At 40.2% G+C, this 24344-nt stretch overlaps 2 protein-coding genes across 3 annotated transcripts; one reads left to right on the top strand and one right to left on the bottom strand.

The window, feature by feature from the left end:
• Nucleotides 1-1821: 1821 nt before the first annotated feature.
• LOC310925904 (regulator of nonsense transcripts 1) lies at nt 1822-15080 on the top strand. Of its 2 annotated transcripts, none has more exons than XM_083887966.1 (24): nt 1822-2101; nt 2448-2590; nt 4082-4171; nt 4708-4875; nt 5624-5804; nt 6044-6205; nt 6364-6448; nt 6793-6891; nt 7036-7144; nt 7652-7811; nt 7920-8038; nt 8153-8317; nt 8739-8853; nt 9147-9290; nt 9663-9876; nt 9984-10101; nt 10363-10519; nt 10693-10835; nt 11156-11330; nt 11974-12055; nt 12158-12322; nt 12618-12832; nt 13607-13729; nt 14060-15080. In XM_083887966.1, exons 1-23 carry the CDS (start codon nt 1931-1933, stop codon nt 13724-13726), a joined length of 3300 nt encoding a protein of 1099 aa, XP_083744092.1. In that variant the 5' UTR covers nt 1822-1930; the 3' UTR covers nt 13727-13729; nt 14060-15080. The 2 variants fall into 2 exon arrangements, with proteins under 2 accessions (XP_083744092.1, XP_083744091.1); XM_083887965.1 differs by having other exon boundaries at nt 6364-6451.
• A 2004-nt stretch (nt 15081-17084) lies between these two features.
• ddx49 (DEAD (Asp-Glu-Ala-Asp) box polypeptide 49) lies at nt 17085-23000 on the bottom strand (the record flags this gene model as incomplete). The annotated part of the gene is made up of 13 exons (XM_083887776.1): nt 17085-17261; nt 17842-17913; nt 18106-18194; nt 18621-18695; nt 19306-19403; nt 19546-19622; nt 19738-19813; nt 19977-20117; nt 20983-21170; nt 21415-21536; nt 21713-21798; nt 22136-22259; nt 22886-23000. The coding sequence occupies 13 exons, from the start codon at nt 22998-23000 to the stop codon at nt 17085-17087; spliced, it is 1440 nt and encodes a 479-aa protein (XP_083743902.1).
• Nucleotides 23001-24344: the final 1344 nt, after the last annotated feature.

Below are 24344 nucleotides of genomic sequence, written 5' to 3'. Positions count from 1 at the left end.
ACATTTATTCATGCATATATATATATTCTATATTATGTACGAATATAAAGTCTGTTGAAGTTTAAGATGCCTGACTGGCGAGCGATGCTGCAGACGTTATTTGATATATTTTCTGCAGCATTTGATTTAGTAGTTTTATGTTAAAAAAAAATAAATAAAGTGTAGTAAAAGTGGAGCTTCAAACTGTGGAGGGCAGCATTGCACCTCTGTGCACAGCCTGCCTGAATTGGAAGAAGAGCAAGGCAACTGAGGACATGAGAGCTTTGAGAAAGAGGAGGAATCCAGATGAATTAAGGAATGATGAAGATTAACTGTGATTAATAACTTTGAACTGTGGAGGGCAGCATTACACTTCTCAGTGTATATGTCCCGCAGGAAAGTATCAAGAGGAAGGAATAATGCAATCTGGTATAAAACACAAACTTTATATTTTTTGCTGCTACTCAGTATGTGTTTGTTTGTAGACAAGCGAGCAATACAAAAATACAGTTGGGACAGTGGACATAAAAGGTGTCAAATATTATGGATAATGAACGCAGAAAAGCACCGTTCAGTGGTTTGACTTCTGTATGCATGTGGTTTTAGTTCTTGCTCTTGCACAAAATTGTGGAGTCAGAACTCTACAAGCACACTGCTTTAGAAAAAGTTAACCTACTAAGTTTATTCAAAGGGAGCACAACTAACTCTAACAGACAAGGTGTTTAAGGCAGAGCTTCCCAAACTTCAGAGCTTTGAGACCCTAAAAACTGTGACATGAAAAGATTACGCTGAATATATTAATACTCATATATATTAACGAATAATCATAATAATTTTGTATTTACACGTCATATATGGAAATGTGAATAACATATTGAGATATAATATTGTATGCAATTATTATTGTATTAAGTATTTTTGCCCGGAACAAAGACTTAAAGTTCCAGTGAGTTTGGTAAATGTTAGAATTAGAGCTGAAACGATTAATCGATGAATCGATTATTAATCGATTACTAAATTAATCGCCAACTATTTTGATAATCGATAATCGGTTTGAAGCTTTTTTCATCAGTAAAACCAGATTTCTGATTGTTTTAGCTTCTTAAATGTGAATATTTTCTTTTCTTGGCTGCCTAAATGTATTGAAAAGACAAGAAAAACCGAGAAAGTGCCTCTGAAAAATTCACATTGACACAAAACCAATCCATATGATTTATGAAATGTTGTTAACGGAAGGCTTTGGAGATTACTGAAAATTACTGATATAACAGTTTACAATGAGAAATAAAGGCTGACAATACACTTGTTGTGGCACTTGAAAAAATAACAAAAGCATATGCCTGACAGCTACATTAAAAGAGGATACATGCTACAAAATGCACTATTAATTGTATATTGTGGGGACAGATGTGTGAGCTGAAAGAGAAGAAATAAGAAAGCAAAAAAAGATATTAAGAACTCATGCTGCTGCCTTTGAAGTGTGTTCTACATAGCCTGACAGCCTTTGTGCTGGAGAACAAAATGCAGAGAAACGTCGGAATTCTGCTATAGAATACATAAGTTTATAGGGTTCAGTGCATCCACTTTATTCGTTTACTGATGTTTCTTCTTTACCTTCCACTGGTTGGCCTGTGGAGATTTTCCCCAGCCGTTCCTGAAAGTGTTTTGAAAAACCGTCAGAGTGAGAGGTCTTCCGTTTGCTAACATGTCTTTGGTCTTCAGCCTACAGTGTGTGTACGTCACACGTTGAGTGGCGGCGCAGGAGTCCGACCGACGCCGTCTCTGTTGGACCTGACGGATCTTTGGAGCTGTTGGTCTGTTCCGTTTGTGGGTCCAAATCCAGACCCTAAGCATAGGCCTGTTGACCGATTTTCGGTTACCGAATATTGAGCTAGTTCACTTACAAGCGAATACCGGAAATCGTTCAGTAAAGCGAAAGTATCGAGTCGAGATGAGTGTGGAGGCGTACGGGCCGAGCTCCCAGACTCTCACCTTCTTGGACACCGAGGAAGCGGACTTGCTCGGAGCAGATACCCAGGGCTCCGAGTACGATTTCACTGATTTCACCCTGCCAAGTCAAACGCAAACTCAAGGCCATACCCAAAGCCAGTTGGACAGCCAGGTCAGAGGCATTTGTTTTTACGGGAAAGCACGTTTCAGGGCGGTTTACTGGTGTTAGCTGCAGTTAGCTTATCTGCCATCCCGCTATTATTGCATGTTAGCAACTAGCGGTTAGCCGCTAGCTCGCTATTGCCCAGAAAACCCGTCAATTAAACCCCTCAGGTGATGCCATGCATTTAAGATTGTTGTTTTCAAGTCGCGGACACAAACCCGGATGTCATTAAATACGCCCCAGGAGCACTGCCACCCAGTCAACTCACAGTTTAGTACCTGGTTTTCCGCGCCCCAGCGGCTAGCTGCTAACCGCTAGCCCCAGTTTGTTTGCTAATACCTGTGTTGTGCTTTAGGTAAACGGTCCCGATGACGGTCTCCTCAACGGTGGACTAGAAGACTCTGTTGCTAAAGCCAGCCAACTGTTGGCCGAGCTCAACTTTGAAGAGGACGAAGAAGACACATACTACACCAAAGATCTGCCTGTGCACGCATGCAGGTAAGAGAGCCACACCATGTCAGTGTGAGTCACATTATTAATATAGCAGTTGTACAGTAAGTTCCCCCTTCATGAATGTTACCATGTTCACTTTGTTGTGATGTGGTTCACTAGACTGAAATATTGTCATAACTGATATAATTAGTTTGAGATGTTGTTGTTACATTATTCAACACCACCACAAACCACAATCATGACTGTCACATTTGAAAACAGTTTCAATTGTTATATGAAATATTGACTCAATCCACTGTACTTTGTAAATAAATAGTCAACTGGGTGTAGATTACTGAAATGCATAAACTGCTTTATTGTTGTTAGGGCCGCAACTAACGATTATTGTCATAATAGATTCATCTGTTGATTATTTTCTCGAGTAATCGCTTGGTCCATGAAATGTCGATCGGTGTTTCTCAAACCTGGGAATTGTGATGTACTCAAATGTCTTGTTTCGTCTACATACCAAAATGATTCAGTTTTAGTTTATTCTTTGTTACATGGAGCAAAGAAACCCAAAAATGTTCAAATTCAAGAAGGTGAAAAATCAGGAAAAAATGCTCAAACCGATTATCAAAATAGTTTACGGTTAATTTAGGCATCAGTTATTACTCTAGTAATTGTTGTGATCTTAATATTTTGTCAAAGGCAATATTACATATATATACTTTTTAAGATTTACTACTAACGAACCATGAACTAATTTAAAATATACACATGCTATAAATCATTATTCACCGAACTTTTATATGGACACCCATTTTCACGAACTTTCATGACCCAATGTACTGTACAAATTATGAGAAAAATGTAATATTTGATGGTATTTTTGAACATGCAAAATAGACGTGCTTAAAAACATGCACAGTTGATAAATTATTAACAACATTTTATGCATGCTGTTTTAGAACTTTTAGAAGATACAAGGTAATGGAATCAATCTTGAGGATTCAAATTCTCACATTTGAGAAGCTGGCATTTGTGCTGGAATGTAAACGTTTAAAATATGCAAATTATTTAGTAGTAATATTCATATGAAATAAATGTGTTCTTGATAAAGTTCTGAGGTACAAGTCTTAAGATAAATGCATATGTTTTTAGTTTATTAAAAATTTGATTGTCTATAAGCCTTGTGATAGCTTATGTGGTTAAATTAAGAGTTCCTAAGGAGTGTCTACAAAATAAGTGTTGGTAAAAAGTCACATTTTTTATGCATGAGCCTGTTTTGAAGGTGGCATCATACGTCACTAAGTCTCAAGATGTTGTAATATTGTTTAGAAAACGTCAGGCAGAGGTTAAATCAGCCATGTGTAAAAGTCCTGCCATGTTGAACTTCCTTAAATCCCACTGATTACATCTTAGACAATTGCACTCACTGTCTTCTCTGACACTAACTTAGACTGGTGGCAGACAGTTTGGCAAGGCTCTACTTGACAGATTTTGGATGAAATACTGCAGGAACTTGATTACTGTTTTGAATGTGTCATTTTTCAGCTACTGTGGTATCCATGATCCAGCATGTGTGGTGTACTGCAACACCAGCAAGAAGTGGTTCTGTAATGGACGTGGCAATACATCTGGCAGGTGTGTAACCAAACCTCTTTCATCTGACCATCTCATCTACAATATTTTTTCATTATTATTTTTATTTCATTATTATTTATTTTTTAAGCTTCACATTACATTGTTACATTTTACAATTTTTAGCCATGTCACAATAAGCCAGCTGTGAATTATGTTGCATCTACATGAAAAGAGATCTGTCTGATGAAGCGTGAACAAGGCCTTTCACTGTATTTTTAACCACAGGCATTTTTGTTTAACAGAAAAGTTTATTTCCTGTCAGATGTTAAAGTACACTAACTTATTTGTTTGAATCTGTGAAATAGTCAATGGTGCATACAATTTTAATTGCCTGTAAAGTAAAGAAAAAAATATTTTCGTACTCTTGTCACACACACACACACGTTTCACTCATTCTTAGCTCCAATTTTCTAACATTATAATGTGTGAAAAGAAGAATCTCTGCAAGTGCTTTACATGCCCTTTAAGTAAACTGGACTGAGTCTAATTTTAAATTTTATTTCTGAATCGTCTAACTCTCATTCTCATACTCACAGCCACATTGTGAACCACTTGGTGAGAGCCAAATGCAAAGAAGTGACACTGCATAAAGATGGCCCACTGGGCGAGACTGTGCTGGAGTGTTACAACTGTGGCTGTCGAAATGTCTTCCTGCTGGGCTTCATCCCTGCCAAGGCTGATTCTGTGGTGGTGCTACTCTGCAGGTAAGTGCTGGAGGACCAGTAACTCTGTTATCGTTGCTCACAAATCCACTATGTTTGATCAGCAAATGTCTTGAAGAACATAACAATTATGAAATAAGAGCAAAGAAAGTCTTGCTTTATGAGAGTTGGCCCTAGTTAAACGATGTATGTAAGTGCATTTGCTACCTACACATCGTGTGCGTGGGAAAATCATAACTGTGTCTGTTGTAAACTAGCAATGACACTTGTGCTGCTTTATGCCTGGTGTAATATAGCGTTCAGACTGTTTCTTAGGAAATTCAAAATCTATCAAATTTTTGACTTATAAGTTCAAATACTTTGGATGAGTTGTTGTGCATCTTGGTAGTAAAAGCAGTTTTTCTCCGAATGTTCCACCTTGTCTGTGATAGACAGTTGAAAACGTAAACATATTTATGATGGCAAGAAAATATAAATGATAAACAGTCATTTTTGTTGAAGAATATCTCTTCTCCCAAACACTTTACAGCACAGCTCAGAATATACATCTTGTTATACGATATCTGTAGAGCCTGACCGATGAGTAACCTGTGAATTAATATAGATATTAATCAGCAGAATATTTCACAATTGACAAATAATCTTGTCTTAAACTGTGGTGCTGTAATATGTTTGTATGTTGTTGCTATTACGTCTTAGGCAAGAAAAGATAATCTGATAACTGCAAAATCCAGTTTGTAAAATATACAAAATAATCATTTGTTTCTCTGAACCCTGTGCTTTTTTGCAGGCAGCCATGTGCCAGCCAGAGTAGTTTAAAAGACATTAACTGGGACAGCTCTCAGTGGCAACCACTGATCCAAGATCGCTGCTTTTTGTCCTGGCTGGTTAAGATCCCGTCAGAGCAAGAGCAGCTACGAGCCCGTCAGATCACCGCTCAGCAGATCAACAAGTTGGAGGAGCTCTGGAAGGTATGCACCTGAAATGCTTGAAGGCTTTTTCTCTGTGCACTGTTGTGACCAGTAGATTGTAAACTTGACATAACTAGCACATGGTTAAGGGCTGTCGGTCAGATCTGCTTAGCAGAATCAACTTTTTAAATCCTGTTTTGAAGAGGTATCCACCTGTGACCAATTGTATTGGTTCATAGATGAAGAGTGTGCACTGTGATTATAAATAAGGTTAATAGTTGCCTTGAATGCCCTTACAGGACAATCCCACCGCCACCTTGGAAGACCTGGAGAAACCGGGCGTCGATGAGGAACCTCAGCATGTGTTGCTGCGCTACGAGGACGCCTACCAGTACCAAAATATCTTTGGCCCTTTGGTCAAACTGGAGGCCGACTACGACAAGAAGCTTAAAGAATCCCAGGTAAATGAGCACCGTTTTTAAGCTGGAAACTGTAAAATACACAGTTTGCACAATGTTAAGATATTATTTTAGTAGCATCCTCTTCATGAATATTGTCACTGGGATGTGATAAACTTCTGGCTTGTTGGTGGTGATGTATTGTTGTTTTTCTTTTACAGACCCAAGACAATATAACAGTCAGGTGGGACCTGGGATTGAATAAAAAGCGGATTGCCTATTTCACACTGCCCAAGACGGATTCAGGTGGTAATTCTCTTAGTTTGACTTCCTCCCTGTGGTTCTGTGGTGCAGATAGAGAACTCCTTCCCCAACCCTCTTCAGTTCTCAGAATTGCACGCAACCTCCCCCAACCCTGCATCTTTTGGTGGCATGTGTGTTGAGTTGCATTCTTGCCTCTGTTTTTTAGTGAGGGGGTTGTGTCTGTAATTTTTTTTAGTTATTATTATTATTATTTTTTATATATTTTTATTTTATTTATTTATTTTTTGCATTTTACAAGGTAGAAGTATAGAATCATTTGGTTTTTAATTATTCTTAGTTTTGAAACAATTAAGGCTTTCCAATTGCCTTTACTTTTATCATCTCAGATATGCGGCTGATGCAGGGTGATGAAATCTGCCTCCGGTACAAGGGAGATCTGGCCCCACTGTGGAAAGGCATTGGCCATGTCATCAAAGTTCCTGACAGTATCCTTTATGATCGTCTGTGTTACAGAGTCCTCAAGTCAATGTTCTAACAGAAAAAGATAACAGACCACTGACAACATTGGTCTGTTGTGATACATGATTTACAGATGATGTTTGACTTCTTTAACAGCCTGTGTTTTTAAGACTATGGGGATGAAATTGCAATTGAGCTGCGAAGCAGTGTCGGAGCACCTGTGGAAATCCCGCATAACTTCCAGGTGGACTTTGTGTGGAAGTCCACTTCCTTTGACAGGTAAATATTATACTGTTATACACATTTTACTTAAATGTACATTGTGTAAGTTGCATGGTGCAATTATTATTAATGTAATATCCCCATTCACAGTGTGTCGGAGAACCTATGTGGCCTCCAGTTAGCATCAAAAGATATTTAGTTTGTCCATTGCTATTGTAAATACATGGTGGTAATGTAGAGCTGACCCAGCTCCTGATGTAAATGTAAAGGCAATGAAAAACAACAACTCGGGTGATTGTACTCTAATACAAATAAAGCATAATTTCTGCCCCAAAAACAATTCTGTCTAAATTTTACACACTGGCCATTTAAATTATTTATAAATACAAAAGTTGTAGCTTGACCTCTTCCCTTCCTGTATACAGTTGTCAGTTCAGTGTGTAAGGTTTCACAAGATTGCTATCACCCCTTTTGACATTTGCAAATTTGCATGATGTAAATGTAAATGTCCTCTTTGGTGAAGACCAGTTGCCTGATGATATGGCTGACATTTGTGTTATGCAGGATGCAAAGTGCCCTGAAGACATTTGCAGTGGATGAGACCTCTGTGTCTGGCTACATTTACCACAAACTACTGGGCCACGAGGTGGAGGATGTCACCATCAAGTGCCAGCTGCCTAAGCGATTCACTGCCCCCGGCCTGCCTGACCTCAATCACTCACAGGTCAGACCTCACTGACCGGATTCTCCTCTGATTCGAAAGATTATTTCCCATGGTATGAAAGATTCCTCTCTAACCCTAACCGTTCTTCATTTGTACTTGTGTATTCAGGTGTATGCTGTGAAGACAGTGCTGCAGAGGCCTCTCAGTCTGATTCAGGGTCCTCCCGGCACTGGGAAGACTGTCACATCTGCCACCATTGTTTACCACCTGTCCCGACAGGGAAATGGGTAAGACCACATTTTTACAGTGGTACACAAAACACCCAGTCATTTAACCTTTCTTTTATTCTGGGTAACCATATTTGAGCAGTTTTTAATGGTTCGTCTGATTGTGTCCTGCAGCCCTGTTCTGGTGTGTGCTCCCAGTAACATTGCTGTGGATCAGTTGACTGAGAAGATCGACAAGACTGGGCTGAAGGTTGTCAGGCTGTGTGCCAAGAGCAGGGAGGCCATTGAGTCACCAGTGTCATTTTTGGCACTGCATAACCAGATCAGCAACATGGACAGGTCAGTTGTACTTGGGGAAATGAAATCATCTACACACTAGACCTAAAGTTGTTATTGTGTAATTATTCTTGTGCATTTGACGTTACATTTTACCTGGTGTCACTCTTTCTAAAACTTGGCAAAATGGATCAGTGCAAATTAGTTTATCCATCTAGGTCCGGGTTTCTCACTCCTGGTCATGGGGAGCCACTGTCCTGCATGTTTTAGGTGTTTCACTGCTCCAGCACACCTGATTCTAATAAATGGGTCGTTATCAGGCTTCAGCAGAGCTTACTGATGAGCTGACTGTTTGAATCAGGTTTGTTTGAGCAGGGAATCATCAAAAACATGCAGGACAGTGGCTCCCCAGGACCAGGACTGAGAAACCCTGATCTAGGTAAACAAAAAAAAACATTTGTTTATGTTGTCTTTGTCTCCATAGTATGCCAGAGCTTCAGAAACTGCAGCAGCTGAAGGATGAGACTGGTGAGCTGTCATCTGCTGACGAGAAACGCTACAGGGCTTTGAAACGCACTGCTGAGAGGGAGCTGCTCATGGTGAGGAGCTTCTTTGTATCTCAAGAGTTGTGACTGAATGGTTTCCTTGCTCTGCATGTGCAGGCTTATTTATTTTACGAGGCAGTTGGATACACTGACTGTGCTGATTATTGCTATAATCATGTCTATACTGAGTGCTGTGATATCCAATTACTCAGTTGCAAATACACATTTTGAATCCTTGTATTTTGTGTTTAGTATTTTGTTAAATGGCACAGACCTGTGTTTGTAAATGTAATATGAACAACACCACCTGTCACTGAGTGTCAATTATTTTCCTCTTTGTTGTCCAGAATGCTGATGTGATCTGTTGTACCTGTGTGGGGGCTGGCGACCCCCGTCTTGCCAAGATGCAGTTCCGCTCCATCCTGATCGATGAGAGCACCCAGGCCACCGAGCCAGAGTGTATGGTGCCTGTGGTGTTGGGAGCCAAGCAGGTAACATACAATTTCTGATGTTAAAATTGTCAGCCCCTTTAAGTTCCCCGAGGTCTATGCTGCTTTAAGGCGTGTGTTGACCATAAACTCCATTTCCCACAATGCATGGCGATTGTGTTACCCGTGAAGTGATGGCATCCCGCCACTGTTTTGCAGTGTATCACCCTCTGTGAAAATTAGTTCGACACAACAGTAAATGGAAAAAAAAATTAATCCGCCATAGAAACTGGAATGCTCATGTCAGTGCAGCAAGTTATGAAAGTCAACAGTGTATATAAAGTAGAGCGTAACTTCTACTGTCTGCATATTTGTTAAAACTGTGGTAATTGTTTGGAAACTTGTTATACATGTGTAACTTGTTTCTCCTCTCAGCTCATTTTGGTGGGTGACCACTGCCAGCTGGGTCCTGTGGTGATGTGTAAGAAGGCAGCCAAGGCAGGTCTGTCCCAGTCCCTGTTTGAACGCCTGGTGGTTCTGGGGATCCGGCCAATCCGCCTCCAGGTCCAGTACCGTATGCACCCAGCTCTCAGTGCCTTCCCCTCCAACATCTTCTACGAGGGCTCCCTGCAGAATGGTGTCACAGCAGGTTTGTCAGGATTTACCACTTCATTATCTGGTTTGATGAAGGAGCAAATGAAATTTCTACAAAGCCTCATCTAGGCTGAAAATATAATAACTCTTTGTTCTCCACAGCTGACCGCATTAAAAAAGGCTTTGACTTCCAGTGGCCACAGCCGGACAAGCCCATGTTCTTCTACGTGACTCAGGGCCAGGAGGAAATTGCCAGCTCTGGAACCTCCTACCTCAACAGGTAATTTGAATAATGCATTGGATTATTGAATAAGCCAGGATTGAGCTATCTGAAGCCAGTATGTCAGGCAACATGTACCATATTTTAGTCATCAAAAGTAACGTCACATTAACTTCCACTGTTTAATCAAAAGGCATGTTGTGTTCAATAAAAGCTGCATTAAAATCACTTAAACAAGCAGGTGGTTGTTTATTTGCTGGTATAGAGAGTTTAAATCTTTTGCTTAAAACAAGTAAAATGTTCCTTGTTGATGTTTTAAAGGACTGAGGCTGCAAACGTAGAGAAGATCACGACCAGGCTGTTGAAGGCCGGTGCCAAACCTGACCAAATCGGCATCATCACCCCTTATGAGGGTCAGCGATCTTACCTGGTCCAGTACATGCAGTTCAGTGGCTCCCTGCACACCAAACTGTATCAGGTACCACTCAAAAACTCCCAGAACACACACTTAATGATTGTTAGCTAAGAAAGAAATTGTTTCAGAAGTTGTTGTTTTCTCTGAGGGCATTTCAGAAAAAAAAAACCTTCAAATCCAAACTGTAATTTCACTGTCTCCTGCACTTACCCCTTTTCTGTCATGTTGCACTGTAGCAAGTGGAAATTGCCAGTGTGGATGCCTTCCAGGGAAGAGAGAAGGACTTCATCATCCTTTCTTGTGTTCGTGCCAATGAGCATCAGGGCATCGGTTTCCTGAACGACCCTCGCCGTCTCAACGTGGCGCTGACCAGAGCCAAGTAAAAACAAACTCAATAAGACTGTTGAAACATTTGAACCAGAAGACTGATGCTGCACACTTTTAGATTTCTATTCATGAACATAGGTCAATTATTTGTGTAGAATGCAGCTTTTAACTTTTTAATGGTGACATTCAGTGGATTTATAATCTTGTCAATGTAGATTTGACACCTTAGGACAAATAAAAGAGTAAACGAATCAATACAAACAAAATCATTTGTAAGATGCTGTTGTCACAAAGAAATCTGCACAATCATTTCAGAAAAAGTGTCCACTCTACCATCCCTGATCAGTGTGTGTGTGTGTAATGTGAATGAAGGTATGGTGTGATCATCGTGGGGAACCCCAAGGCCCTCTCTAAGCAACCGCTGTGGAACAACCTGCTGAACAACTACAAGGAGCAGAAGGTCCTGGTGGAGGGGCCCCTCAACAACCTGAGGGAGAGTCTCATGCAGTTCAGTAAACCCCGCAAGTTGGTCAACACCATCAACCCTGTGAGTAGGAGTGGAGACATAAGACACGAAAGTCTAAAAGGGGAAATTTTATACAAAATCAACTTTTTAATCATTAATATCCTTATATTTGGGACTCTGGAGGCCCTATCAGTCGACAAAGTGTGAAAAAAGATGACTCACTCATGTTTTTGTGGTCCTCCTCAGTCTAAGTACAGGAGATAATACATGTGATGTTGACTTCCGCGCTCACTGAGACGTCACAATGTGCTAAATTCCTGGAATTGTTGGCGAGGACAGCAGTATCCAAAAACTGGAAGTCCACGAAAAGTTCTATTCTTGACTCCACAGTGCAGCACAGAGTTCTACACAAACTTCCAGCCTCACAGGATTTATCTGTCCAGTGGATACATGTTATATAGGACGGCAATGTGCCTGCTAGAGCCTGCAAATTATCACTTTTCCAAATGCTAACTGCTGTTAGCTCCCAGTAGACTCAATCGCACGAAATAAATTCCAAAATCGTGAATACTTGAGTCAAAGTGTTACTTGTTTATTTTAATAAACCTTGCCTTTGGTTTGTTAGATTTTATTGACCAAGTGACCACGGTGATATTTCCTCATCAGTAAAATTATAGTTGTTAATCTACTGCTGCCACTAAATTGTAATGTATGATGTTTCCAGGGAGGCCGATTCATGAGCACTGCAATGTACGATGCCCGAGAGGCCCTCATCCCTGGCTCTGCTTATGACCGCAGCAACGCTGGTATTTATTTTGTATTTTTTAAAGTACGACTCAAGACTGTGACAAAAATAACAGTTTTACCAGTAGCCTGTATTTACACGAGATGTGTATATTTTCTTTCAGCTGGACGTCCATCCAACATGTACTTTCAAACTCATGACCAGATCGGGATGATTGGGGCGGGCCCCGGTCACATGGCTGCAATGAATATCCCCATACCCTTCAACCTGGTGATGCCACCCATGCCTCCACCCAGCTACCTGGGTCAGACCAACGGCCCGGCTGCAGGTAAAGCACCACCGTGACATTAACCACCAGAGAAAGTAGAGGTTTGCAAACTTTAATCTGGCTCTTAACGGTGGAAAAAGTACTGCATTCATGCCACAGGAGACTATCTCATAATGCAAGGCCACAGTGTGGCCATAAAAGGTGAGAGTTAAAGCTAAATGAACTATTTCATGAACGGTGCTATGAGCTCAAGCGAAAAACATTCAAAATAGACTGAAATCATATATTTTTTCATCATCCAGCAGTGATATCCAGTCTCACATTTTCTCCTTCCTTTTCCCCCCCCCCCATCAAGGTCGTGGCGCTATGAAGGGTAAACCTGGGCGTGGCGGACGGCAGAAGATTCGTGGAAACCACGGTGCAGGTCAGGGTAACGGACCCAACAGCCAGGCCAGCCAGGATGGAGCCTCGCAGTCCTTCTCCCAGGGACCATTGACACAAGGATACATCTCCATGAGCCAGCCCTCTCAGATGAGCCAGCCTGGCCTCTCCCAGCCAGAGCTCTCCCAGGTAACTCAAAGATGATTTTATGATAATTATGCTAGGCTACATCCACTAATATTCTATTTTCATGTGCTGGATGTCCCGGTCATTCACGCCAACCCAGCAATTTAATGAGCCCTGAATACAAATACAAATGCTCTGTTTTACTTCAGGAAAGGTAGTAGGGATGTGAATCTTTGGGTGGCTCACGATTCGATTCAAAATTGATTCTCGATTCAACCGATTCTATTCATACAATTCACGATTCAAAAATTGATACAATGCATAGTGTGTTAACATTTATTAGAACTAAAACAAAAAAATAACTTCAGCATAAATAAAAGCTTAGACTAGCTGCCTTTTTCTCCGGGAAGTTACAAAAATAAAATGTACACAAATAATACAAACTGGTGTTTTGTGTAGTTTTTCAAAATAGAAACTTTAAAAAGTTTTTTAAAAAGATTTAAACTTTTTTGAAATGTATGAATCGATTCAGAATTGTGGATGATTAGAATCGCAATTCCTATGTGAATCGATTTTTTTTCCCATGCCAAAAAAGGTGGGTAAAAATGAAAAACTTCAGAAATGATAATGCAGTTACCTGAATTCACATCAGTTGTGAATAAAAAGCTTACTGTCACTTCCCGCTTGCTGTCGGTCTAATTATTCTATTAATTTGTGTGCTCGATGTACCTGAATTGGTCATGTGATGCACATTTTTCAGATAGTAGTGTGTTTTTTATGTGTAAAGTGGAGGGACTCTCCTGTGTCTAAACACGTCTGTAATGTGTTGTTTTCCAGGACAGCTACCTTGGCGATGAGTTCAAGTCTCAGATTGACGTGGCTTTGTCCCAGGACTCAACTTACCAGGGTGAACGTGCATACCAGCATGGTGGCGTGACGGGACTGTCACAGTATTAATGTGTAAGTACATGTAGGGTGTTAGGCAGTCTTGTTTTTAAATGTTTTTAAATGTTTTTAAACAAAGTCATAATCATATGTTTAATGACAATGTTGTGTTGCTTTACTTTTAATTGTTGTTACTGCTAGATCACAAAAACGTGTTAAAGAAAAAAAAATCTCAAAGTAAACCACAGAGATTATATTTATGACCTATATTATGGGGCGTTTGTTAACTGTAATCAGTGTTAAAATCCCTACTTTAAGGAGGCTAAAGACCTCATGGGTCAACTTTGACTGAATTATTGAACTGTTCTTTGGACAGAAAGTGATGAACCCTGCTTTGTCTTACAGGATGCTTAAAGACGGGAGCTAGGCTTGAGCTGAGCTTAGTTCATCAGCTTTTTAATCTGGGAAATAACAAAAACATAAAATGGATACCTGTTTTCCTCTGCTACAACCGAAGCACCACCGAGTGAACGCGACGGGATAGCGAAACCAAACCAATGACCAGTGAGAGAAATAAGAGGATAGAAGAAAAGAAGGACACCAACGGATGGGCAGGGAGAGAGAGATGGCAAGAGAGGCCGAGTGAACAAGCGAGAGGCGGGGACCGGTGCCCGCACAAAGTGAAGGAGGGTAGTCGTAAAGATGGCGGCGTGTCGTCAAGCTGCAGAGGGAAACAGGAGAGATCTAAGCGGTCTCTCATGGGAATCCAAATGAGGCTCAACTCCTAACAAAATAATCCACCCAACTCCCTTTACCTCACAGCCTCCAGGAAAGACAGGAGAGCTCCTGAAGTTCTTACACTCGTCTTAAAGGGGGACCCAAGCCTATCAACTGAATGCGAGAAACTAGTTCTTCAAACCTGGATTGACATGGTTAAAGAAGGCCTTTAAACAGGCAGTGCTAAATCCCCATGCTCAAAGTCGGTTGGTTGCTCAACCTGTATGATGTCCCAGGCTTTTTTAAAATTAGGTTTGTCATGGGAGGAGAGCGGTACAAACGTTCATTTCCAGGGCCCAAAAACCTCACGGCAGCCTCTGAAAGAAGCACCGGTCCACAACCTCTTGGAGAGGAAATATAAACATGGTTTCTGTGCTTGAGTCTTGACATTGAAGGGCCTTGAATTGAAATACCTTTTCATTTGCCTTGAGAACCACTGGCTCATTCACAAGGTCTTCAATGAGGTGGTTTCAACCACGCGTCAGTGGTGCAGTGGCACAAGGAATTTCGGACTGTTTTTTCAAGGCATGAGGCGCAAGTCCCACCGATATCGCAATCACCATGGGACGGTTTTTTTCTTCTCTGAAGTACCTTTCTTATCACAGAGCACAAAATTGCAAAAAAAAAAAAAAAAAAAAGGTAATTGAAACTATCAAACGTGACCAGCATTGAATATTCAGCTCAGTGTCATTTGATGTTTCAGCGAAGGCTTTTTTCTTCTTCTTTTAACCTTTGAAAAGAAGGCGTGTTTGATGTCCAGCTGTGCGTCACGACCAGATGTCTTTTTCTTTTTTTCTGTCCGTTTATGCTTCGATTTCGCAACCGCTTGAATGCTTTGCATTGAGTGATTCCTCAGGGGGATTGTGGACTGTCCACACCCGTTACACAAATCCCTGCACGAGGTGAAAGAATATGAAACAAAGAAGGAGGGGTATGAGGATGGTGGGAGTGGATGAGGCAATCAATCCACCACAGGTAATGAATAGAAAAGGAAGGTGGCTGAGGAAGAGAGGGATGTGTTGTTGTTGCCAGATATGGATTGACTTTGGCATCTTGAGTTAGTGAATGTAGCTATATAGCCAGCTATATAGCATCGCTGATGGCTGTTTATTCTTTCTTTTTCTTTTTTTTTACCTGGTCAGAGATCTGCTCATCTGACCACTGACCAAAATCTTATAGACATTGGGTTGAAAGCTTCAGATTATATTAAGAAAATTAGTTAAATATACCTTGTAAAATGAAAAAAATCTGGATTCAGATGGATTTTTATTAATTTAATTCCAGGTACACAGATGAATTGCCATCAGTACTAATTGAAAAATTGATGATGTGACCATGAGATAAATGAGGTGAATGGAACAAACCCCTGAGTCAGTGCCTATAACCACCTTCACCTTGAGACAAACGGCTGCAGCACAAGCATGAATGTAGTTGTGTGGAGGCAGCGTTGCACCTCTTCATACACAGCCCTGCCTGAACTTATTGGAAGAAGAACTGAATGTAGTTAAAAGTTAAACTACCAGCATAAAAACAAACAAACAAAAAAAAACCTCCAGACACCAGAGGGCTTAAGAAAAGCCACAGAAGATGACGCGTTTCATTTTATTTTTCTAATAACATCAGGCGAGGTTCTGAGGTCAGTGAGTTCTGCAGCTGGGTTGCTTTAAAGATGGACTGATGTGGAAAAAGCCACCTTCCTTCTCTTTGGAGTAAAACAAATGGAGGCTGCTTGAGTTTCTTGTGTGGACATTTGATTTTTTTGCAAAGCTGTTTTACCCTCATTATATATTCCTTGTAGAGCTCTTATGTGGATCCTAAACCTTCCCCTTAGAGAACTATGAACCAGAAACCTTCATTGATCCAAATTTGCTTTTGTCTCTTTGTTTATGATTTGCAGCTTTGTGTATCCTGTTATCCACTTCAGTTTTTGGGGTTATTTAGCTATTCTGTGTACTTTTACTAAAAAAAAAAAAAAAAATCAATTATTTTGTAGCAACTTGCAGACTACGGGAATGAGAGTCTTCAGCTGTTTCCTTTCATTAGTTTTGTATCTCCTCCTCGCTATTGTCCGAGGACGTGTAGTTTTGTAACTGCTCCTGGAACGATGCTTTCTGAACACAGTAAGAATGTACTCCATTGTTGTTTCTCACCTGCTTCTCATTTCAGACACGTGACAATCATATTGTGAGTAGACACCGCTGTGTTTAATGAACTTAGAAGTAGCTGTTTTTGCGTTGACATTGTGCAATGAATTCTTTTCACACATCATCAGCCTGTTCCATCTTAACATGGTATAGCTTTAAAAAAAACAAACGGCTACCATTATTTTATTGCGTTCTTTTTCCACCTGAGCCACGATTAATTGCAACATGTGTCGTAATCATCGAAGAAGCATTTCAGTTGTAATTAGTTTGAAAACATTTGCATCCAAACCATTGATTCTCTGCATGGAACACGCAGAGATATCATTGATGGACGAGAGATGTAAATATCCATCTTATTTGCAGTGACGTTTCATCACAATATGGTGATTTCCTTGTTAAACTTAATCAATAAAGGCTGTCAAGTTAAGCAATCATGGTATGAACTTTATTTGAAAATATTACATATTGCACAGAAATAAAACCTGTATTTACATGAAGGTGAGCAGTGTTCATGACGTTGCCGTAGCTGCTTTTTTCTTTTTCATCTGTTTTCTCTTCTTCAGTTTCTTTTTCAGCTGTCCATGTTTCTCTTTCTCAATGCTCTCCTGGATTTTCAGTTTGAACTTCTTCTTCTGGCTCTTGATCTTCTCCAGCTCAGCCTTCCTCTTGGCCTCCATGTCTGGATCCTGGAACAGCAGTTTGACACAAATCAGAAACCTTCACTTTTGTCAGTGTGGTGTTTCTGTCAGCAGAAGTTCTCAATGAAATCCTTTCAGTAGCAATTAACATGGTGGATACAGTCATTGTTTTACAATTCAATAGTGAGACATTAGTGAATTATGCAGAGATCATTCAGAAAATAGGTCAAATTTGGTGTGGATCCAGATTTTGTGAATGAAAATCACTGTTTAGGGAGTTTTAATTAGTGAACAGTTCAGAAACAAGAATGCAGAATGTGAAGAGTAGCTTTATATAGCACTACAGAGATTCTACTCAAAACACCCTAACCTGTGATGGTTTGTGTGAGAGTTTATATAAGCAGATGCTTTCCTCAATGTTTGCCTGTAGACAAACTTTATATATATTTATGGCCTTGTGCACTGATACGACTCTAGACAACTCTCCAGCTTCCCTACAGGCCAGAGTTGCAGACACTAAATTTTACCGTTGCATATTAAAATCGCAGAAACGATTTAGACTTGTAAAATAAGCTGAATTTTTGAATTTCTGTTGCCCTAACACAATAAACATAACTTATTGACTTGCCTTCCCCTCCAGGATCAGCTGTTTCCTCTTGTTGATCTCCTTTTTCTCATCAAAGTCTGTCGACTCCAGTTTCTACAACATGGACAAGAAGGTACTGTCATCATATTACATCTAATATCATTAACAAAGCGCAACATCTGACTGGTTTAACTACGTCACTATGAAGATAAGAAAAAAAATGTTATAGTGTTTCAACAAATGTATGATTTATAGAAACCCATGAACAGTGGAAACATTCATAAAAAGATCAAGAAGTAAACGTACTATTTCACACTCTCGCCTGGTCACGTTGACTTGGGTGAGGATCTTCAGTACTTCTTTCTCCTCCACAGGATATTCCTTCAGCTTCGCCTCTGTAGAGAGCAAATCGTAGAAATAAAGCATGCTTTAATGCTCAGGAACACATATCTCTCTATCTCTACTCTAACCCAAACCTTAATCTTAACTCTAAAACACTACCTTATATCACCCTGACCTGAAAATCAACTCTTAAAGCTCAAAAAGCCCTTTGAAACTCTCTGTCCTCGTGATGATGATGAGCCGTTTCACTACATTGCCTTCACATTTGACCCCAGAGTTAACTTAATTATTCTCTCCACTTGCGTTTGTGAAATAAATAAAACAGACAGATCGTAATCTTATAAAGAGAAGCAGCATTTATGTATTATGAGACTGAATTCCAATCAGCCATTAATGCTTTCAAAGCTCACGTTGGATCGGAATTCATTAAACCAAAAAGACATGAAGGAAATTAAGATTTTTCAATCAATGTGACTTACGATTCTGTTCTTCGATGGAGTGGACCAGGTGGATGTCGTACTGTGTCACCAGGGTGATGGACACACCATTTCTCCCTGCAGAGGAACACAACCTGGTCACACATGAGCTGTATTCATTTAACACACTAACATCTATAAACAGCATCTACACTACCGTTCAAAAGTTTGGGGTCACCTATACAATTGTTTTGTGTTTTCTATTAAAAGTCACACTTTTATTCATCAAAAGAGTTGCAAAATTAATAGAAAATATAGTCAAGACATTGACAAGATTAGAAATAATGATTTTTATTCAAAATAATCATTTTGCCCTTCAAACTTTGCTTTGGTCTAAGAACCAGCAAAACTGTTTTCAGCTGTGCTAACATCATTGCACAAGGGTTTTCAAGGGTTTTCTAATCATCCAATAGTCTTCCAACACCATAAGCAAACCCAATGTACCATGAGAACACTTGAAATGGGCCTCTATAAACCTATGTACATATTCCATTAAAAACCAGACGTTTGCAGCTAGAATAGACGTTTACCACATTAACAATGTATAGAGTGTATTTCTGATTTATTTAATGTTATATTCATTGAAAAAAAGTGCTTTTCCTTCAAAAATAAGGACATTTCTAAGTGACCCCAACCTTTTGAACAGTAGTGTATATCTATATACATGTATAAACAGTGCCGACTGAACCTGCTCTTGCTGTGCGTCCGACTCTGTGGATGTAGTTCTTGGGGAGACCTGGGGTGTTGTGGTTAATGACAACCTGGACAGTGGGAATATCCAAACCTCTGTTGGTCAAACAAAACAAAGAAGGTCAGTTTCATTCGTAGCTGCCTCTATGAACACTTTCAGGCTACTTTGACATGATTTTCTTTGAGACTTTAAGTAAATAAAAGTTTTAAAGCACAGCAGCACAGCAGAGCGTCTTACCTGGCAGCTACATCTGTCGCAATCAGGATTTTGTAAACACTGGCCTTGAACTTGGCGAGACTGGCAAATCGTTGTTTCTGAAGAAGATAAAATATTTTTTATTCTGGAGAACCAAATTCATTTGGTTTAAACTGCTTTTACGTCTAACATTAACTGTTTCTAGCGGCAATAAGAAAAAAAAATCAGTCTCACCTGTTTCATCATAGAATGCAAGGAGATTGTTGGGAAGTTAAATTCCCGCAGCATCATGGTGAGGATTTGACAACTCCTGAAAAATAATAAAATAAGTACTTATTTGAAATCATACTTTTCTATTTCAGAAATTTCCATTAACCCATTTCAAAAAAAAAGCCCCCCCCCCCCAAAAAAAACACAATTCACAGTCCAGTGGTTTTCATGTATGGCATTTGAATAAGTTGAGTTCTTCTTACTTGCAGGTGTTGGTGAAGATGATGATGGACCAGTCATCGTGCTCGTCAGTGAACGTCTGGATCAGGTGGACTAGGTAGGCGTCCTTCACCTTCTCTGGAGTTAGGATGTATCTTTGGTCCAGCTCTTCCACTGTCCGTGTCCTGTAGACAACGATGTATTGACTACGGGACTACAGCTTCAGGAATCGTAGATTGCTTCACAGTGCAACAAATCTGTTACGTCATGTTTGTCCAGACAAAGTGTCCATCATGTTTATCCAGAGGGTGAAGAAATCACACAAATCACATTTATTTCAGCTGTGTAAGGTTCTTTGACAGGAGAAGCAGACACGTGTAATGTAACGAAGAGGAGTGCATGCACATTTTAAACCACACATGTAGAAATCCTGCCGTGCTTTGTGTTTTTGTTAGAACAGTTATTTTTCTTCTTTACCATCCATGTTACATTTGAAAAAGGCTCAATGATGCTTACGAAGAAATGCAGTACAATTTCCCTGTATACTGTTTCATGGTCGATTTACTCTTAATGTCCTGAAATGGATGAGACTGCAGGTTTTTTTTAGTTTTCTCTTCCACATCATAACTTTTTTTATGAAATATCAGCGCTTGTTGAACCTACCGTCTAAACATATTTGAACTGAGCAAATCGTTTAAACAGTGGTAAACCCATCCGAATACTGAATCAAACACACTCGACTGACTCACTAAAACATGCACAAGTTCTGTCTTTAGTTCACACATCACATCACAACTGCACTTCAGTGCTGCCTCTTCATAAAGATTCACATTATTCAAGTAAATAAGACAGAAATACATTCAATCTAGCCTTAATAAAAGGCTGGCATTTACAAATACAAGTAGTGTACTCCTCACCATAGTAAGTTTCAGACAGCTGTAATATCTGATTATACTGTCAATTCAAAAGTGTACCCATACGGTCATCTTCTCCATGATCCACTATTTGCTAAATCTTGATGAAAATAGCTTAGCGCAGCAGTTTACTCACTCTGACTTGCTCTCCCAGAAGAAAGGTTTGTTCATGGCGATGTTCTTCAGGTCCTGCAGCGTGTCAGTGAGCGTGGCGCTGAACAGCAGCGTCTGCCGCTTGGCCGGTACAACCCCCAGGATCACCTCCAGGTCCTTGGTGAAGTCGGTGCAGCCCTGCTCCAACAGCCGGTCTGCTTCATCCAAAATCTGACAAACAGGCGAGCAAACGCAATGTCGTTAACCATGTGAGAAGTAGAGGACTAAAAACTGTCAATATATAAAACAAAGTTTTACATCACAGAAGTCAAGTAACACCGATATGCTGTTGAAAAACAACGAAACATACCGTATAATGTAGATTGTTGATGTTAACTGCACTGTTTATCAAAGTCCTGAGTGACTGTTATGTAGTAAACTCATCGATATGACTTTTTTATGACTTGAAACCTACCAGGAACTGGATCTTGCTCATGCTGAAGGTGTTGGAGCTGCGGATGTGATCAGCCAATCGGCCCGGGGTCGCTACGACAATGTGCGGCTGGTTGGAAAGCTCCAGGGCCTGAGTAACCATGTCTGTCAGGAAGAGCAGAGATAACATGAGCACACGGGAGACGTTTAAATCCAACATCTTAATAACAGACTACTATACTATACTATACTATACTCTTCTACTTTATTTACTTAAGCTCTAGCAGAAAACATAAAAACAAAGCACAATAACCCACACTGGCTGTGATGTATGTACTTACCCATCCCACCAACAACAATGCAGTCCCGCAGACCCATAGGCTTCCCAAAGACTCGAAACTGCTCAGCGATCTGATAGGCCAGCTCCCTGCATGACATCACATTTACATCACCATCAGCTGGAAACGTGGGAGGGAGTGTACCTGACATATTCTCACAACGCTTTTAAGTTCAGTTTAAGTTTACATAACACCAGGCTTGTATTGATGTGTATTGATTATTGTATTGCACAAGGAAGGACGGCGATAGATCACCAAATAGATGTATTTAACCCACACCTACTCTTTATATCTCTGGAACATAATTTAGAGTTCTGTGTCATGAGTAAAACACCAGATTATTTTGAACCTGTTGTTCATCACTGATGAATGCTGTATTAACCCTTGACATCCAACATTTTCACTGCGTCTCGACAGAGCACTGACCTGGTCGGAGTGAGCACCAGGCAGTAGATGCCATACGGATCCTCGGACAGTTTCTGCAGCACTGGCAACACAAACGCCGCCGTCTTCCCACTTCCAGTCTTGGCACAGCCCAAACAGTCCCGACCTGTGAGTGAGTGAGAAACACACATTAAATAATAATCATGCTCCCGGACTATGAAATTAGATTACATTCAACTTGATTATCATTTAGCAGAGTGCAAGTACAGAAGCAATGACATGCAGTTGAAATCTAACCAGTTGTGCAAAGAGAAGCAATAGCATGGTGTGTGGTTAGATAAGTATTATTTACATGTACGATGTATGTGTATATTGCACAGGTTTATGGGCATGGGGGTATCCAGGGTTGTGTACAGAGAAGTGCTATTTATGAATATATATAATCGTTAATTTTAATAAACATGATCGTTAGCAGAGGATGGTTTCGATCCATCGACCTCTGGGTTATGGGCCCAGCACGCTTCCGCTGCGCCACTCTGCTCTGACACATAATGTTTACTGACAGTGTGTACAATTTCAAAAGGCACATGAAAATGTACTTAGAACTACTAGTCCTACTCGTAGAACTAGTACGACTAGTAGTAGTTGTAGAACTACTAACTACTAAATCTAGTGGAACTACTACTCGTACTACTACTGCTACTAATAATAATATATTGTTAGAACAAGCAGATTAACACACTCATTAGATGTATTGAAAACAGTGGATAGTTGCTATAATGTGTCTCTTACCTTCTAAAATAGCAGGCATGCAGTTTTCCTGTACTGGAGTCGGTTTGTTGATTCCCAGCTGTTTACACTGTTTAACCAGCCAGTCTGAGAGTCCGAGCGATGAAAAGTCACCCATGTCTGTTTGGCCTCGTTTCCTTTAAGGCTTAAAAACGCTTGTTTGTGTCTTAAATGACAAAACTTTTTTTTTTTTTTACTGTTGTCTAAATAATCCTCGTGTGTTCTGTACACGGTCGCTGTGTTACTGCGTCAGACACGCGACGTTTGTTTTCTTCGTCTACTAAAGGCTGCAGAGGTGTGTGTTAGTGTGTGTGATACTGCCCTCTGCTGGTCAAATATTGATATGGCGTTGCTGGGTTTTAAGCAGCAGTTTTCACCAGAAACCTAATAAAATGTCTTCTACAATTAAAACAAAAACAAGATAAGACCGTAGAAGTAGACAGTAGGTAGAAGTGGTATCTACCGAGTTTATGCCAAATTTCTTATGGATGTTTTAGCAGGAGAACAACATGGGACGTGGGATTTCTCCCAGTGCTGCCAATAGTGAGTCTTATAATGACAGAAGGTTCAATGTGTTTGTACTTGTACTACGACACTCGACTTTGATAGACGTTAAAGTCACCTATTAGAATACTCCTGCAGTAGAAGTCTTTAAAAGTCATTTAATCGTCTATTCAATAATGTTTACTGTACCAGAGTATTGCGAGTGAGTTATAGATTTGACATCATGCCACTCTACTGCCGTGATGATAAGAGTTTGCTTTTCTGCAGGAAATGAGAATGAGTGTTTTACAAGTTTACACACACATTACTGTTGAATGGCAAAGCTTCAAATAAATATTGTCCAACATTTTGTTTTACAGCTAGAGAACCCTGGTCTGTTTACTGTTAGTTTACTGCTATTGATTATTTGTCAACATCATATTTGTGCAGGTAAATCTTCACACTACTTCCCAATGTTTAAATCAAAATGTATTCTTGTAATTTTCCATACAAGATTATAGCACTCTTTTTGTGATGTTTTTTGCTTCTTTTTTTTTACCTTTTTGTCCCAGTGAGCATCAAGAATAATATGCATATGTTTCAGGCACAGCTTGACTTGAAAGGGGAGATAAATGAGGAGCCATGTGTGGCTGCACACTGTGATGCCAGTGTTGATAACAATCCTGTGTGTTACAGGCAGAGGCCTGAAGGTCCAGCAGCATCAGACTGTCCAGCTACAAAGTGCCTCAGCTGGACAGAGAAGTGTCCTTCTCACTGAACGTGAGGGTCGTTTGCATGAGATCTCCTCGTCCTCCTCCTCCTCCTCCCTGCAGCACAGAGCAGCAGCTGCATTGCTGTAACAGGCCACTGAGCAGCGTGATTGGTGAGCTGCTCCTTTCCTTTCTCTTCTGCTACATTTGACGCTCCACTCTACCACAGTGTGACCACTTGCATGCAAAACAACTGCCTTATTTTGAAT

This window comes from Microchirus variegatus (genome assembly GCF_963457635.1).
Source record: "Microchirus variegatus genome assembly, chromosome: 4".
In the NCBI taxonomy this organism is placed as follows: Eukaryota; Metazoa; Chordata; class Actinopteri; order Pleuronectiformes; family Soleidae; genus Microchirus; species Microchirus variegatus.
The sequence above is the reverse complement of the archived record's forward strand: the minus strand, read 5'-3'. Positions and strand labels throughout refer to the sequence as shown.

Excerpts from the sequence above, each read along its gene's own strand:
- LOC310925904 (XM_083887965.1), top strand. The coding sequence starts at position 1,931 with ATGAGTGTGGAGGCGTACGGGCCGAGCTCCCAGACTCTCACCTTCTTG. Across the intron at positions 7,812-7,919 it reads CTGACCTCAATCACTCACAG|GTGTATGCTGTGAAGACAGT; the intron begins GTCAGACCTCAC and ends TTGTGTATTCAG. Across the intron at positions 9,291-9,662 it reads TGGTGTTGGGAGCCAAGCAG|CTCATTTTGGTGGGTGACCA; the intron begins GTAACATACAAT and ends TTCTCCTCTCAG.